The 13,748-nt window shown below is 43.4% G+C and overlaps 1 protein-coding gene across 1 annotated transcript in view; it reads right to left on the reverse strand.

The window, feature by feature from the left end:
• Positions 1-339: 339 nt before the first annotated feature.
• Positions 340-13,748, reverse strand: part of LOC311225398 (uncharacterized protein) — a gene marked incomplete at its 3' end in the record, with an annotated part of 134,380 nt that continues 120,971 nt past the window's right edge. Inside the window, exons 24-27 of the mRNA XM_084310661.1 lie at positions 11,052-11,194; positions 9,143-9,310; positions 4,781-4,998; positions 340-1,306 (exon numbers count right to left, since the gene is read on the reverse strand). Coding sequence (XP_084166787.1) covers positions 340-1,306; positions 4,781-4,998; positions 9,143-9,310; positions 11,052-11,194 — 1,496 coding nt within the window. The remainder of the gene's footprint in view (positions 1,307-4,780; positions 4,999-9,142; positions 9,311-11,051; positions 11,195-13,748) is intronic.

Here is a 13,748-nt window from a genome sequence, read left to right on the forward strand (position 1 = left end):
ATCTAGACTCCTAGAAGCTCTAGTAGAAGTTAGATGTCGTTTGTCTATTTAAACAACAATGAAGACATTTGGGATTTAGGTCTCCTCTAATCTGGCTTCCTAAAGCCAAATCAAATGGGTGTAAACAGGTCTTCATCTTCTTTGGCAAACATCTTTATCCCTAGTTACTCTGTGTCTGTGGTATATGTGACTATGTGTATAGTTATAATGTATTTATAATAATAACAACTACAATAATAATACAAATAATGATGATTCTTTAATATTTTTTTAATAACTCATGCTAAGTAGCCTTTTGGAAGATGCTGAAATGTCTCTTCTAATTCAAACTGGTTGGCCTTACCTCTGGAGGGTGTTGGGGAGCGTCATGTAGGAGAGGACCCCCAGGGTCGCGTCAATGGTCTCATCCTTGGTGGAGTTAAGGCCCCATGGCACGTCCCTGGTCACCCCATTCATCACCACTGCCAGGTCCTGGTTGCCAAAGAAAACGTGGGCGGTCTCCACAATTTCCGGCACGGTGGGCGGGACGGAGGCGGCTTTGAAGAGGGCTGGGTAGTCAACGTAGAACAGATCTATGAAGTCGTCCATGGGCTGTCTCATCATTGGAGAACTCCACGGGGCGTCGCGTCGGCGTCTGCTATGGCCTCCGTTGTTATGCATCACCTTCTGCCCCTCCTCCCGTGGCTGCCGGCTCAGGTAGTGGTCCAAGGGCGCTAGCAGGTCGCTGGTGCCCGCCATCTGCCTCAGCATCGCAATGATGTTCCCGACCAAGTCGACAAACACGTCTGTGACGGCTGACGTGCCCTGGGTCGTCTGCTTAACGAAGGACAACAAAGCCCCAAAGGCCTCGTCCATTCTGGGCAGGGCCTGGGTCAGAAGCTCCATTAGAGAGACTTGGCCGGAGCCTAACAAAGCGAAGATCTCGGACAGCTTTGTCATGACAAGGGTGGTGTCGTTGGATGCGATGAACAGCTCCATGGCTTGGTAAACCATAGGCATGTCCCCAAACACCTCCATCTGGACTATGAGTTTGACCACTTCTTTTATCAAGTAACTGACGGTCATCCCGTCAAACATGGATAATTTCTCCAACAGCATGGGGAGGACTGAGTCCGAAGTGATGTTCAGGGAGGTCAGAAAGATTGCTCCGGCCTCTTCAAGGAGCTTCTCGGCCGAGGTACCGTTCTGGATGGAGTGGTAGTTGTTCAGGATGTGGCTCAGGGCTCTGTCCATGGCCTCCAAGATGGGCTGGAGTGAGGGTTCCACGCTCACCAGCTGATCAGAGAGCAGCCTTATAGTATCAAGGCTGCAGGGGCATAGAAAAGGCAATCGATGTTAGACTATCAAGGTTCCATGTACAATAGACCTTATCATGCCTGTCAGATGAAAAGCTTTTAACACCAAGAAGTCCATTTATTTTTATATATATCTATTTTCCTATTTCCTATTTAGATTGATAAAAACGTGTTTGAAACCAAGGACTCAATAAATCAATAGGTCTCTAACCCTCTACGATGGTACATTTTGGTGTGTCTGAGGGGGCGTGGCCTTCTGTTCACTACACATTATATAGATGCTCAGCTCCTCATCTCCTCTTGAGTCCTTTCACTCAGCTAGATGTGACTGGTGGGCCAATCAGTGTAGCTAGATGTGACTCAGAGTAACCCATGTGTGTTATGCGATATTTCAGAGGAAGCAGATTGGATATCTGAAATGGCTTGATTTTGTTGATGTCCAGGGGGATAGACACCAAAGGACTTTAGTCATCATTTTCACAATAACAGTTTCAACAACATACCTTCTGTATAAAAATAATAAATGCAATGAGATTGAAAAACATTCTGTACTTTCTACTGTATCTGTGAGGGCTGTGTGTGTGTGTGTGGGTCATGAGCAGATAACAGGGACTCTTAAAGTTATCCGTAAAACGGACAACCACTAGACTGCTTACGCAGATATTTTAGGAGAGGAAAATTTAACAACAGAAAACAACCTTTACAGGTGGAAATCTCAAAGTGAGTAATTAAGAAAATAAATCAAGTCCCAAAAAACAGGACTACTCTCAATAAAGAGGTATAGTATAAAAGTAAATAAGGACACCTCCTAATAAAAGGAGTTTATATTGGAAAAAGTAAAACAATAAACCTCCACTAAGGGAGTTTATGTGTAGAATCACATGAGTAGCCTAAAATAAGAATGACTACCATAAAGCTCAATTCTGAATCAGAAATCAGACTACACTTCAATATAATGAACGTGACCAAAAGGACAGCCAACACTAGGAAATGAAAAAGCAGTTGACCAAACTTAAATAGACTCCACATGGCCATAGGCACAGCTGCACTGCATCAGCTGTAATCAAGCCCACACACCTGCCGACCCATGAGGCAATTAACCACAGGGAACAGGGATTGACAGCTATCCCTCACAGAGAGGTGAAATAAAGCAAAGATAGACAGCTGTCCCTCACAGAAAGGTGAAATAAGGCAAAAACCATGACAGTATCCTTAAGTACTACTGTACATTCTCCAAATGGATCTGTCCTCATTCGAGATACATTTAGAATTTCGGTTTGATTGATTGATTGAAAACTTTATTAACAGATTGCAGAACAACTGCTAAGAGGATGCAGACCAGTCAAATACTTTCGTCTTGTTTACATCACGGTCACAGATCCTGCTGGGAAAAAGAAACCGCCTCAGCACCGCAGACTAAAAGAACCCACGCCGTCTACACTTTCATGCAACGGCTCCCATGTCGATTTTTCACTTCCTCAATACCATAATCCCTTGACAATATAATTTCTCAATTTGAGGCCGGAAGTAATCATAATTCATCATTGTCGTTCGTTAAACGTATTCATGTACATTTCTCATTTTACCCCTGATAATAGACTTTGGAATCTTTCCACTGTGATCAATGATCTATAACTCTTGTAGCCAGACTTGATTGATTCCCTACGATATGCAATATGTGATCCTTATCATCACCAACCCAACCCCCCCCCCCCCCCCCCTCCCCCCAAGTTCATTATTACATCCATCGCATAAAGGGAAATCAATTTTAAGAGGGAGTCTCAGCTAACTGAATCATGGTTTGAGGCGCTATCCGCACAGACCTGCCTGTTTTCAGGCAAGGTGTCAAACTAAATTAATCGAACTGGATGCAAATGTGATCGTTCCAGTCCTCTCGTGAACCGTGATTTCATACGAATCAAATTGGCCTCTGGCATAATAACATAACTGTAGATTTTGTGACTGGGTGGTGTGCCCCTCTTTCTGTGTGTGTGTGTGTGTGTGTGTGTGTGTGTGTGTGTGTGTGTGTGTGCGTGCGTGTACAGTATGTTTGAAGGTTACTGGTATGCATGTGTGTACATACATACAGTATTGAGGCTTTCAAATCCATCTAGCACTAAAATACGTGGTGAAACCATGAACAGAGCTCGTAAGAATACAGGCAGGCGATTCTCAAAGCACATGACGTTAGCAACTTCATCTAAAAGGGGCATTCAGGGTATATCCCTCCATAACGACCCAAATGTACATAAGGCAATTATTATTATTCAATTTTTTTTTTTTTGCAAATCTCTCCTATAGTTACACATAATCACAGTGCAGTGGAGCAGGTTGGGGATGCAGTGCCTTGCTCAAGGGCACTTGGGCTAGATATGCCGGGTACTGTAGATGAAATACCAGCCACCCTTCAGTCCTCAGCTCACAGCTGGAATACACCCTCCAGTTTGTGCCTGGGGACCGAACCAGCAACCTTTCGGTTTAGGCCACCCTGCACTCCCCTGAGGGGTTTCACTCTCCCCTGTCTGGTGAAACACCACCCTGCACTCCCCTGAGGGGTCTCACTCTCCCCTGTCTGGTAAAACACCACCCTGCACTCCCCTGAGGGGTCTCACTCTCACCTGTCTGGTGAAACACCACCCTGCACTCCCCTGAGGGGTTTCACTCTCACCTGTCTGGTGAAACACCACCCTGCACTCCCCTGAGGGGTTTCACTCTCACCTGTCTGGTGAAACGCGCCTCAAGAGGGATATGTGGAGAGACAAACTCCTAATCTCATGAACCCCTGAAATAGTCTGGCAGCAGACAGGGAGCGCATGCTGAACGGCACCCGCTTCACTTGGGTGCCAACGATGAGGGTGCTGTTGTCCCAACCAGACGCGCCTGCCACAGGGCTCCACACGCGGCTCGTGGAGGGGTAGAGATCAATTCCGTGTGGAAGCTATTTTCTTGGCGCACCGGACACGGACTCCACAGTGACACTCAGAGATTCACTGCCCATGCTTGGTATGTTTGCTCTGGAGCCAAGATGCACTATGCATTGCCTATCCTGCTATTCTGTTCCCTCTTCCTGTCGGTTTCAGGGGTAAGTATCTGCAGAAGTGTGTGGTGGAACCAGACTCATCAATTATATCGTAGACAGATCTTCTGATCAAAATAGTTTTAATAGTAAAAACCATTAATACAAATGACATGTGGGTTAAATGAGCTTTGGCTGAGAGGAGTGTGCTTCTCTGGCCAGCTAAGAGAACACTGAGGAATGAAAGGAGACACTTGATCTTAGGTAGAGAGAGGGGTGGAGGCTGTAGCCCTTACCTCACACCTAGATGTGAACTAAGCTATTGTTTGGGGCAACCAAAAATATTCCCTCACAACTGGAAGCTCCGGACACAACTCAATGTATTGAACACCAAAACCAGTGACATTTTGAACATGCTGCCTATTTTTTTTACTTCTACAATATTGACTTCCAAAATGATGACAGTCACCTCTGTCTCAGCTGCATGTCCAGGAATCCCATGGCCCACTGGATCTGTGTCTCCAGGCTCAAAGGCAGCCCCCCCAGCTGCGTCAGCTGGTCAGACACCGTCATGATGAGCTTTTCAGTGATGAGGGTGGAGTTGAGGTTGACTTGGTAGAAGGAACGCAGGGCCTCGACGAGCCGAGCAGCTGTGGCGTTCACCGACGTCGGTCCCACCCCTGAGCTCTGCACAGACGGCATACAGTGGAGAGAGTGGAGAGAAGGGTGGTTACTGTTAGCGCCGTGGCACCTTGGTCGGGTTCGTGGATGAATGAACACTGCCCCCCGGTGGCGAATAACTTAGTTACACTTACTAGACCACACTTCAGATTAGACCAGAGAAATAAGGTGCATCATTCTTGTCATGGCTAAAGGATTACTTTGAAGAAAAAAATGTCCACACACATCAGAAACGCCAGCTCCATACACATTTTAAAAGGAAAATTAAAAACGTACCTATACAGTCTAGCTTACAAATAGTGTACCATACCTTAGGGAAAGCGAGTATCTTATTGAAATGTTTTTATTATTGTTTTTATTTTTTATGTACTGATCTTTTACTGAAACGTTATTTTACTCTACTTTGCCTATTGCCGTACTTTTATTACTGTTGTCTTACTAATGTGATGCTTTTTTTTTATTTTACTTTTATCTTTTTTTTTTTTTTTTTTTAACATTGATCTTAACTGATCTCTGTGACTTTATTACTTTTATCGTTATATATGCCTATGTTTGTGTACAGCACTTTGAGCTACATAACATGTATGAAAGGTGCTTTATAAATACTTACTTAGGGCCCTTTCCCTTTACTTACTTACTTACTTACTTACTTACTTACTTACTTACTTACTTACTTACTTACTTACTTACTTACTTACTTACTTACTTACTGGGAAAAAGTATTTTTTTTTACATTGAAGGGAGTTTCTCTTGTCATTTTTGTTGTGATCTATTATTAGTTCAGCACCTGAGCGTTATTGAATGTGCATGCTTTCTTTTGCGCACAGGGACTATTTTCCCACCCTTCCATTTTATGACAACACATACCGATCCTAGTCTGAGTCTGAGTATACACCAGCAGGAATTCACACCCCCATGCGCCTGCCTGCTCCGCTGCTCTTTTATAATCACAGGTAGAGCTGATCGTTATCATGGGTTAAGAAAACAAGAGCGTGGTCATTTTAAAGATTTTAAACCATTCTGTCTTTGTTTGTACCTGTCTCGGACCGCCAGGATGGTCCAGAGAGAGAGAGAGAGAGAGAGAGAGAGAGAGAGAGAGAGAGAGAGAGAGAGAGAGAGAGAGAGAGTGTTTGTTTATCCAGTTTGAATGGGGCTTTTTAAAACGTTGTGTCTCGTAGAGAAAATAGACCAGACGCCGAAACCATCGCTGCAGATGGCGGACAGGCCGTGCGCACGGCTGGTATGAGTGGTCCAATCTGTTAACATGGCCGCCGAAAGGAAACCGGCTGCTGTTCCCGGCCCTTCGTGGTGCATCGGCGCGCTTCTGCAGGCCGTGTGTTTCCACTGTTACAGTGCTTAGCAACAGGGAACTAATTGTTGTTTTTGAAGGGTCAAAATAACGCATTTGTCTTTGTTTAACCTTATCTTTTAAAGGATTATGTCAAAAATATATTTTGTGGTTTATTGGCACTGGTGTGGTGATCCACAGAACGCATGTGGCCTCTTTGCAACACCGGTGCCAGTAACCACAACATTGTACTCCCTCTCATTATGCTACTGCTTAAATGTATTTGCCACCCGGTGAACATTTATATCCAAAGCACCCTACAGCAGTGATGTGACATTCGCGAACCATCTGATTTTTGTGAACGGCAGAGTCATACTTGGCGGGAGCTGTTCTTTTTATCGTTCATTGTGCCCATTCCACTGCCTGCCATTCACCTTTATGTGAACACATGTCGGTCTTGTTGGTTGTGAATCTAAATATTGCATGCACTTTATTTTTCACGTCAAAAGTTGTAAATTCGAAGGAGAATGGGGAATTTGGGCACCGGTACAATAACATGTCACGTCTGCCGTCTATAACGTGATAAGGATAAGAGAGCGGTTTTGAAGGAGGATATCATCTTGGATATCATACATACATTTGAACGATTTGAGGATTTGTTTACAGGGGCTTTAAGCCTCTAAGTTTGAATCTGATCCAAATCATATCCTATCATTATCCTGCTGATTTTTCTGCAGATAAACCAAAGATTTAGTTTGAACTAATAAACCAAGTAATCCCCTGCCGTTCTCTTGAGCGTTTCTTGGAAAGGAACGGAGCCAAAAATTCCGGCTCCCTTCAAAGAGCCGTAATTCCCACCACTACCCTACAGTACTATGTACACATGCATTTGAAGTAGGAGTGGTCCCTGTGGGAATCAAACCAGCAGCGTCAGTTTGATTGATTGATTGATTGATTGAAAACTTTATTAACAGATTGCAGAATGGGTACAATACAGTACGGCTCAATACACACAATTGTTAAGGGGATGCAGACCAGAGAAAGACTTTCGTCTTGTTTACATCAGGGTCCCCCATTTTCAATTCATAATGACATTTATGACATACACAACATACAGATATACAGATAATATATCATGACATTTATGAAATAAAATTATTACCAGTCTACCAGTCGACTATCTGCAAAATGTACTGTTACATTTGTGACATACAAGATATGCAAATATACAGTACTGTTAACCCTTTAATCGCCAATGACGCGTTAAGACGTCATTCCTCGCCATGCGTAATCTGCCAATGACGTTTTACAGCGTCTTTGAGATCAATATTTCAAATTTCTGTCATGGTATTCATATTTCACCCACGGATCCTTGACTGGTGCTGTAGGACTCCGCTCAACTCTCCAGCGCTTCAATACCGCCACCAATATCGCTCACGGGACTCCATCTGGACACACTGGATAATCGATCCGTTGCCATAACTCGATAAACAACATTATTTGGACGTATATAGTATTATACAACCTGGAAATGGATCGCATAGATCAACATCCCATAATAGCGATCTTTTTGCTCCAGTATCATCCCCCATCGCTACAAGGAAGCTGCGGTGAGTTTCAGCGTTTTTGATTATTGTTATCCATACAAACTGCTATGATCAATATATCACCCATACTACATGATTCATTTAACGTCGGTCATTGCATTATAAACGACCCCCCCCCCCCCCCCCCCTCCGGTCACCAGCAGATGATGAGTCATGACGTTTAGGACCTTGTACAATTGAAATTTTTTATCTGGCGTCAATCGCTATCAAACTGCATTTGATGATCTAATATAGGCATAAATGGCTATAACTCACGTTCTATGAAATACTGCAGAAAACGATAAAAACATATTTATACTCTAGACCGTATTTTTGTATGAATGTGTGAATGAAAAAGTAAAACGTTCCTACACCCTGAACGATAGCTAATCGATGTTGAATGGGCCATAGTAATGTCAATTTAGCAATACAATTAAAAAGGTTATAGCCCTGCAAAGTAGGTGAACATCTCCATAGACAAATAGAGCTGGCAGACTGGCTACAAGGATGGATATAAGCGTGGCAGAGAAAGGGTTAAACAGAGATCCTAACAAAAAATATATACATACAAGGGGGAGGAAACTATATATTTGGAAAGGGTGGGTGGGTAGGTAGGTAGGTAGGTAGGGTGGGTGGGTGGGTGGGTGGGGGGTTTGGACATGAAGGGGGCCAGTTTTGAATTGCAGCCTCCCGTAGGTGCTCTTTGAGAGCGGTTTTGAAGGTGGGTAGGGATTCACATTTTTTTTACGGCTGTGGGTAGGGCGTTCCACATTGTTGTGGCATAATTGCAAAACGTGTTTAGTCCCTTGTTTGAGCCGAATCTGGGTTGAACATGATTTGTGGATTTGGTGTTGTGGTCGTGGTATTCACTGACCTTTGGGAAGTATTTCAACATGTACATGGGTACCTTAGTGGTGTAGTGAATCTTGTAGACCAGGCCCATTGCAAGTTGCTGTACTCTGTCGTCTACTCTAAGCCATCCTAGGTTGTCAAAATGGGCAGGGGTAAGGGGGTCTGACCAGTTTGTTTTGTGATGTTTGTAATCTTGTTTTTAGTACCTTTGATGTGCTTTGGTACCATGAGGTGCAAGCATAGTCGTAGTACCCTTGAATGAGTCTTCAGGGTATTCTTGTTTACCAGAGCGGAGATCCGGTACAAGAATCTTGTTCGTTGGTTGACTTGTTTTATTACATTGGTTGCCATTTTGTCACAGGAAAGATTTTCCTCTAGGATGGAACCAGTGCCATGCTTTACCCATCGATCTCCAGTTACTCACGCTCAGGTCTAGAGCGTCATAGACGCTGTCTTCCGCGGCGTACGCCTCCAGCAGTGGCCGTAGGCTGATGTCACACCAGGCTGCCAGGGTGTTCTGGCTCAGCCCGGCCGCCTCACCAACGGGCTCCCAGAATTCCAGAGTTTCCCGGCACTTCAACGTCCCATTAGCCTACATGGGGGGAGGGGAAGCAATGGGTGTAATGTATCAACAATAGGCAGACTGCTCGTCATCTGACTTACTCTTTGTTCCAAGAAAACCAGTTCAGTTAGACGGAGCAGAAAAGAACAATGAAACGGAGAGATAAAAGGGAGGGGGGGTATGAAGGGGGTGGGGGAGTAATCTCTCTAGACGTGTTACACTAAGTCAGCAGCGGGAGGTGCGGAAAAGGGCAGATGTCTCACACAGGTATCATTGCTACTCGTACGGTTGTGTAAATGCACATGCACGTACACGTGCGTGTGCGCACGCGCGCGTGGTATCCGCCCTCAGACACACATAAACAAAAGAGATCCTATAGAGTTTCTGTTAAAATCTCTCAATGACGGTCTCTCTGTGACTCTCAATGGGGTAAATGCTTGACTAAAGATAGCATTGTAATGGGGCTCCTACAAAAGGACTGCGTCTGACAGATGCTGTGCCTGGGCATTACATGCGTTACGCGCCATAAGCAAGTTTCGCAACACCTTATAAGACATACCTACTGTACCACACAGCGTGTACTAAGAACATTTATCATGAATCATAGTACATTATAGGGCTGACCTCGACTAGTCGAATAATCGAATAATCGATCGAAAGGAGCCGTAGTCAACTGCCAATCTCTCAGTCTAATGCAAACAATATATAAAAATAAAATGATAGGCGCCCCAGTGGCGAACCACATAGCGCGCTCAGCCGCGACACAGGCGACCCGGGTTCGATTCCCGAATCCGTCGAATGTCTTCCCCCCACTCTGTCTCCTGTTTCTCCTCTGTCTCTCCCTACTGGACTGCCCAGTAGTAATAAAGCGATAAAACGCCAAAAAAAAATCTTAAAAAAAAAAATTATTACCAGTCTACCAGTCGACTATCTGCAAATTTTGGCCAATCAAAGTCGACTATACAAATCCTTAGTCGGGGACAGGCCTAGTACATTATAACTGTTATTAACACACAATCTCATGAATATCTAAATCCGCATCTAAACTAAATAACTTTATCATCAGCTATAATAAGAACGCCTACTATTTGTGTCTTTTGTGCGTCAAAACTGTGGTCATTATTTTCAACTATATGATATCAAATGTTTCCTTCTGTCCTGTGTTATCTGATCTCTGGATCAACTCTGGACAATACTCAGTCCCATTATGAGCGAGAAACAAAGCACCGCCGTGAACATGTGGCGAGCTTACAGGCGTGTCCCGTGGTTGTCTTTCAAAGCATCTGCCAGTGTACAAAGACCCTGGTGCTATTTAAGTCCAGGTTCGCGTCTTATCTCTGTGAAAGACCTTTAAAGAGATGAGGCAGATTAGGCCCAAGGTACAGTAGGTGCGACCGTAACATTTCTCCACCGGCCTACTTTCAATTCTTCCACTGAGGCGAGCAGCAGTCGGCGGGCATGTTCTGTTCTGTGTTGTTGTACGGAATGTGAAGTGTGAAGATATTTGCGATGACGCAGAGAATGGGCTCATCTGATGTCCAGGTGCTGCTACACAAACATGTACAGTGTAGCCAAAAATAAGCACAAACATAGGCATGTGCACACACACACATACAGGCGCATCTGTACATAGCCACACAAACAAAAGTATACACATGCACATATGCTCTCTCTCTCTCTCTCTCTCTCTCTCTCTCTCTCTCTCTCTCTCTCTCTCTCTCTCTCTCTCTCTCTCTCTCTCTCTCCCCCTCCCTCGGCACGGCAGTCCAACCTGCTCGGCAGCCTCCACCGTGAGCTGGATGGCCAACAGCATTCTCTCCGCCACCGCAGCCAAATCCAGCTGACTGGTGTTGGTGGAGTTTGAAATCTCCGCCAGCAGGTGAATCAGAGGCCTCTGGAGACCCAGTATGAGTGCTGAGTGAAAAAAAAAAAAGAAGGTAGCAGGTGTTACTGTAAATACTTTGTAAACCACTTGTGTCATATTGTATGACAGCACACATCATGAGACTGCTATGAATAGACCCCAGGTGGTGTATTTCTTGTTTAGGTGTTTAGGCCAGTTGTATGAGTATATTTACAGTGAGTAATTTTAAAAAGAGAAAAGATTCAGAAACGTAACTACTGTATGTTAACGTTATGTTGGGCAGGGACTATGGATGCAAACTAGCTGTACTGTAATTAGCTAACTCTGGCACATTTACATTGATGTGGAAACTGCAAGTGTTGATTGGTGTGCATTGTCCCTGGGTAATAAATAAATAAATAAATAAACTAAAACTTTAACAGAAGGTATGTTGATGTAAGATTGCTCAAAATGTTAGAACTGTTGTTGTTGTTGTGAAAATGATGACTAAAGCCCTTTGATGTATATCCCCCTGGATTTAAACAGAATCTAAATCAATGTTAATCTCCCGTAGCAACTGATCACACAGGTCCCATGAATACAAATTGACATCTCCTTTCACCTCAACATAGGCTACTGTGCTCAGAGAGGGTGACCTAAAACAGTTCTAGCAAATCAAATGAAACATCTGAAGCTGAAAAAAGGACACTCCTGGCATTAACATTCCACAAACATTTTCAGACAAATTAACATCAATGGACTGATTCTGGCGCACACCTGGGGAAATGTATAACAAAACAACAAGTAATGAAACACACTGGTAGTGCTTCAAATGGCAGAACAGTGTTTACTGGGCACCTCCCATGACTAAATGCGTGTAACTGCATGAGTGTGTCTGTGACCTTTTCAGATACAGCTGATTATTCAGGCCTTCAGACAAATAGATGGCAAATGAACTGCATTTATTTACAGCTCTTTTATCCAAAGCGCTTTACAATTTATGCCTCACATTCACCCATTCACTCACACACCGACGGCAGAGGCAACCATGCAAGGTGCCAACCTGCTCATCGGGAGCAGTTAGGGGTTATCTGTCTTGCTCAAGCTCTTCGACACACTGCCAGGATGAGGTTTTTTATTTTCCTCTCTTTTGCACTCAATTGACCTACTATCCCAAGCCCTGCCCTCTTGTTTGTCTGAGGGAAGTGACCGTTGTGATTGGAGGATCAAGAAAAGAGGCTTGATATAGTAGGTCAATTGTATTGTCTATCCAAGTCATTTGTGAATATGACACGTCGTCCCCAAGAGTAGACAACCACCGCTGTCTTTTCCTGTGAACGACAACAACCTTGAAACTATTGACACAGTAGTGCATGACCAGCGGTGCTCTGAATGCAGATGACCTATACGCTACCACCACTTACTGTCTTTAGACGACGAGGTCTGAAAACATAGCTAATTTAAAACATACTTAAAGTTAAATTGTCTGAACAATTCAGACAGCCTATTGCTGGCATACGGGAGAAGGTAAAACATTTAATTGGTTTCTGACTCAAAGTGTGTGTGTGTGAGAGAGAGAGAGAGAGAGAGAGAGAGAGAGAGAGAGAGAGAGAGAGAGAGAGAGAGAGAGAGAGAGAGAGAGGGGGGGGGGCTGGGTGTGTGAGTCCTCAGCCCTTGTGTGGGTGAATGTAACAAGTTCCTAATGTTTTCTTTCCCCTATTATTTCATGCACACTTTATTCATTGTTTTACATTATTATTTTCTTTTAAGTTATTTTGTGCATCACTCTGTTTTGAAATTGATACAAATTTGCAATGCATGAGGGTCATCCTTTTGTGTTAAATGGCTGCATAAAGCAAGCATTTGTTGACTCTCATGTTGATAAGAGTATTAAAACTAGAAAAAGATCCGTTTATGGTAGATTTAGAACAGATACAAAATATGCGATTAATTTGTGATTAATCGCGACTTAACTATGGACAATCATGCGATTAATCAGATTAAATATTTTAATCGATTGACAGCCTTACTTTATATATATCTATGGAGAGGAGACCCAGGAATTTCGAATGGCGTTGGAATTTAGAAAAAAACAACACTATTCAGCTCAAGCCAGCTCCTGTCAATCAAATTACTTGTGGATAAACTTTTTTATTTATCGTATTTTTCGGGATTATCTACCACAAACCTGAACATTATTGGCATAAATTAGAAGTTAGTTTCTCTACCTTTCTGTAAACGTCTAGCAAAAAACGGCGTTGCAATCTGAGGGAAAATGGCGGAGGAATCTACATGATAAAAAAGTAACTGTACTTACTTACAGTAGATTTCATTCACGTTCTTGCTGCACGCCTGGTGATACTAAATCCAGATTGAACTCTGCCATTGGAAAGAGGAGATTTGGCCCGATCCATAGATGTGAAAATTGGCTATAATAAGGTAATTTATAGGCCTGATATTCTATATTCTATAATAATATTTCAAATTGTATGTGTCCGGATGGTAGAATTCAGTACTGTATCTACAAAACCTTCTGTGTAATCATATTCCCTTTATTCATTTGCTTAGATTTTTTGTACACGTGATCTCAAGAAGGTGGTGAACTAACTCAGTGGCACTCTTTCA

The sequence above is a fragment of the Notolepis coatsorum genome, assembly GCF_963971535.1.
Source record: "Notolepis coatsorum genome assembly, chromosome: 3".
In the NCBI taxonomy this organism is placed as follows: Eukaryota; Metazoa; Chordata; class Actinopteri; order Aulopiformes; family Paralepididae; genus Notolepis; species Notolepis coatsorum.